This window comes from Austrofundulus limnaeus, unplaced genomic scaffold (assembly GCF_001266775.1).
Source record: "Austrofundulus limnaeus strain Quisiro unplaced genomic scaffold, Austrofundulus_limnaeus-1.0 Scaffold108, whole genome shotgun sequence".
NCBI lineage: Eukaryota > Metazoa > Chordata > Actinopteri > Cyprinodontiformes > Rivulidae > Austrofundulus > Austrofundulus limnaeus.
In genome coordinates, this window is record NW_013952510.1 from 227,161 (window position 1) to 230,190 (window position 3,030).

Consider the following 3,030-nt stretch of genomic DNA (forward strand, 5'->3'; position numbering starts at 1 on the left):
TCTCTGATTATCAAAATGCGTAATACTTTCAGTTAAGAGAACATTAAATCAAATAAGAGAAGATTCTTCTGTTTTTATCTGATTTAGAAGGAAAGTGGCCTGGGGTGGCCTAAATACATTTCTAAGTGGAACAGAGTTTTTGTCCATTCGAAGGCCCATCAGAGGACTGAGAGTCCAAGACAGTTCCTTGATAATTTGACTCGAGGTGACCCCTACATTCTCAACTCGAACTTTGAACATGTGCAGATGCACCTTTTTTTCCAGATCAATTTTCCTCTTCTAATTATAACAGATTTGATAGTCTAGGTTTAAAACATCTTCATAAAGCTTCTCCAATTCAAACCTATTTTAGTTTACTTGTCCAACTTTGGTTCTTTTCACAATAAACAAGAAAGTAGATGTTCAACAATTGTATGGTATGGAGCCCAGAAGGTGCCAAGTTTACAAATAAAAATACTTCAGAGAATTCAGTTAATAAATATAAATCTGCAATACCATTGGCACTATTGTGCAGCAGATGTGTTTTTTTTAATGTGAAGACCGACGGGTAAATCTAAACAAGACGAAAAAAGTCAGCACAACATTTTTTGTTCATTTTATCGTTTCAAATGAATCTTTTTATTGTCTTCAATACACAYAAAAAACAATGTTTGAACCCACTCAATAAACGAGATCACAGCTTGTGTCACATTTTGAGTGCAACAGCAAATAAAGATATATTTTTCTTTTAGCTACATATAAAAAACACCTGCTCAATCAAAAAAAATCACAGTTTATTAAAGTATGAAAACATAAATATGAAAATAAATGTTCTGTAGTCTTGTTTTGATTATAGCAACATCATCTAATAATTTTAAATGGGATTTGAAACATTTACAAATAACCAAAAAACAAAACATTTGGTTTTGGAAGAATTATTATAAAACCTAAAATACAAACCTTTTGTGGCTTTTTATTAAACAAAAATATATTATAGTATATAGTAAAATATTATTTAAACTCATATCACATACTGATCTTTTCATTTATATGACATGTTGATATTTTTCATCTGATTCTATTGAATCCAGATGTGTTTTAAAAGTTTCTAATTCATCTTTTATCCATAGTTTTGACCCATACACTTATTTGCAACTGTCATAATATCATTTTAAACATCTTAAATTGTCTAAACCCTAAATAGTTTGTAAACCATGTTAAAGTGCATCAAGAAATGTCAAACAGGTCTTATAGGTCTACAATGTGTGCAGCAGCACTTGTGACTAGGATGATTAGTGAAAACTTTAACGAAACTTGTCCTGAACTTAAAACGATCGTGTTGTTACACACAAAGCTGCTATCTTGGTTGACACCACTGGAAGTAAATGTCACAAAGTTAACTGTGCTGCCGGCCACCTGACTGTTGATCCAGTCCTGAAACTCTGACACTCGGGCGTAGACTTCAGGGAAACGACCGGTGGCACAAGGTATTCCAAAACTCGTGATGCCAGCCTGGATMCAGGATGAGCCTTGTCTGCATTGCAAAGGTCCCCCGGAGTCTCCCTGAAACAGTCAGACAAAACCCATTTTAACACTGGAATAGGGCGGCTGTGGCAGAGTGGTTAGGGGAGTCGTCCTGGAACMAGAAAGTTGCCGTCCAACTGTCTCAGTTGTTGTGTCCTTGGGTAAGACACTTCACCCCTAATGCCTCTGATGTGTGTCTCATTAGTGTATGAATGTGTTTGGCACTGATTAGTCTCCATAGATGATTGTACATATTAGCTTTGTAGAGACCTAACAGAGTGTTGTGTGRATGGGTAAATGAGGACACAGATTGTACTGTGAAGCACTTTGAGTGTCCTGGATGGATAGAAAAGCGCTATATAAGTACAGTCCATTTACCATTTTAATAGGTGTACAGGAGAACATTGGTTCAAAAGGAGAACATGCAAAAACATATTCTTATCCTAAACTTCTTCTTTGTTCTCGAACATACCATGTCAGATTCAACAAACTCTTCTATCTTCAGGAAAATTGTGTAAATGAGCAGCGTAAACATGATGAACTGCACCTGTTCTTATCCAGCTGCTCGTGCACGCGGAGAGATTAGCATAATTACCACCCCAAAAGCACCATATAAGGATATGTTTCCTGCCTCAGATATCAGGAAGTGTCCATTCATGAAAATGACAGCGAAAGTAAAAAGAAGAACTTTATCAGTTCRGAAAATTAAAGTCCTGCTTTCCGAGATCAAAAAAAATCTGTCCTTTTCAGCAGCGTCAGCTGTGGAATTAAAGGAGCTGCTTAAAGGAATAAAATACGCTGTTATTGTCATGTCTCCTGTGGGTCGTATACAGTCACACAAATAAAAATCTAAATCATATTCATCTCTCTCTAGTCCTACTCCGGTTTTCCTTTGGTCAAATATTTTTAATTCTAGTGTAAACACCTGTGTTACATAGTTTTCATTTATACAGAAGAAGAGCAGTTGCGCACCGCTCAGTGCGGTGTCCGGTGCGTTTTTGAAAAAAAGGCTTTTTAAAATGTTTCCAAACTTCAGTTAACTTCATATTAATATTGTAATATTATATTAATATTGTAGTGTTATACAACAGCATTAATAGCCAGTGTAATTTAATTTCACCATTTAATGTCGTTAGTGTACATTATTACGTTTAAAATTATAATAATCAACATAATTTTGGTGTGTGATTTATTTTCAACTCGAAATGTCTATAAACTAATTAAATATAAAGTTATTAGTGAAGAAAACCCATCTAGATAACAGCAGATTAACTGCGTGTAAAATATACGACAGGTCTGGACCACTCGTGAATTTTGTTTGTATCTGAATAAAATCTTAGAATACGAAAACATTGGTGAATGTCACAAATTCTCCTAAATCATTCGTACGCACAACTTAAGAACAAATCTGTGCGTACGAATGGTTCTTGCATGAGGCCCAGTGTCCCAGTGTGTGTGTGTGTGTGTGTGTGTGTGTGTGTGTGTGTGTGTGTGTTTAACTTGTTTTTTCTGCTCCTTAGTCCAGCT

At 35.3% G+C, this 3,030-nt stretch overlaps 1 protein-coding gene across 1 annotated transcript in view; it reads right to left on the reverse strand.

The window, feature by feature from the left end:
- Positions 1-1,165: 1,165 nt before the first annotated feature.
- Positions 1,166-3,030, reverse strand: part of zgc:123217 (chymotrypsin-like protease CTRL-1) — a 5,119-nt gene continuing 3,254 nt past the window's right edge. The window contains exon 6 of the mRNA XM_014013885.1: positions 1,166-1,542. Coding sequence (XP_013869339.1) covers positions 1,228-1,542 — 315 coding nt within the window. The 3' untranslated portion in view covers positions 1,166-1,227. The remainder of the gene's footprint in view (positions 1,543-3,030) is intronic.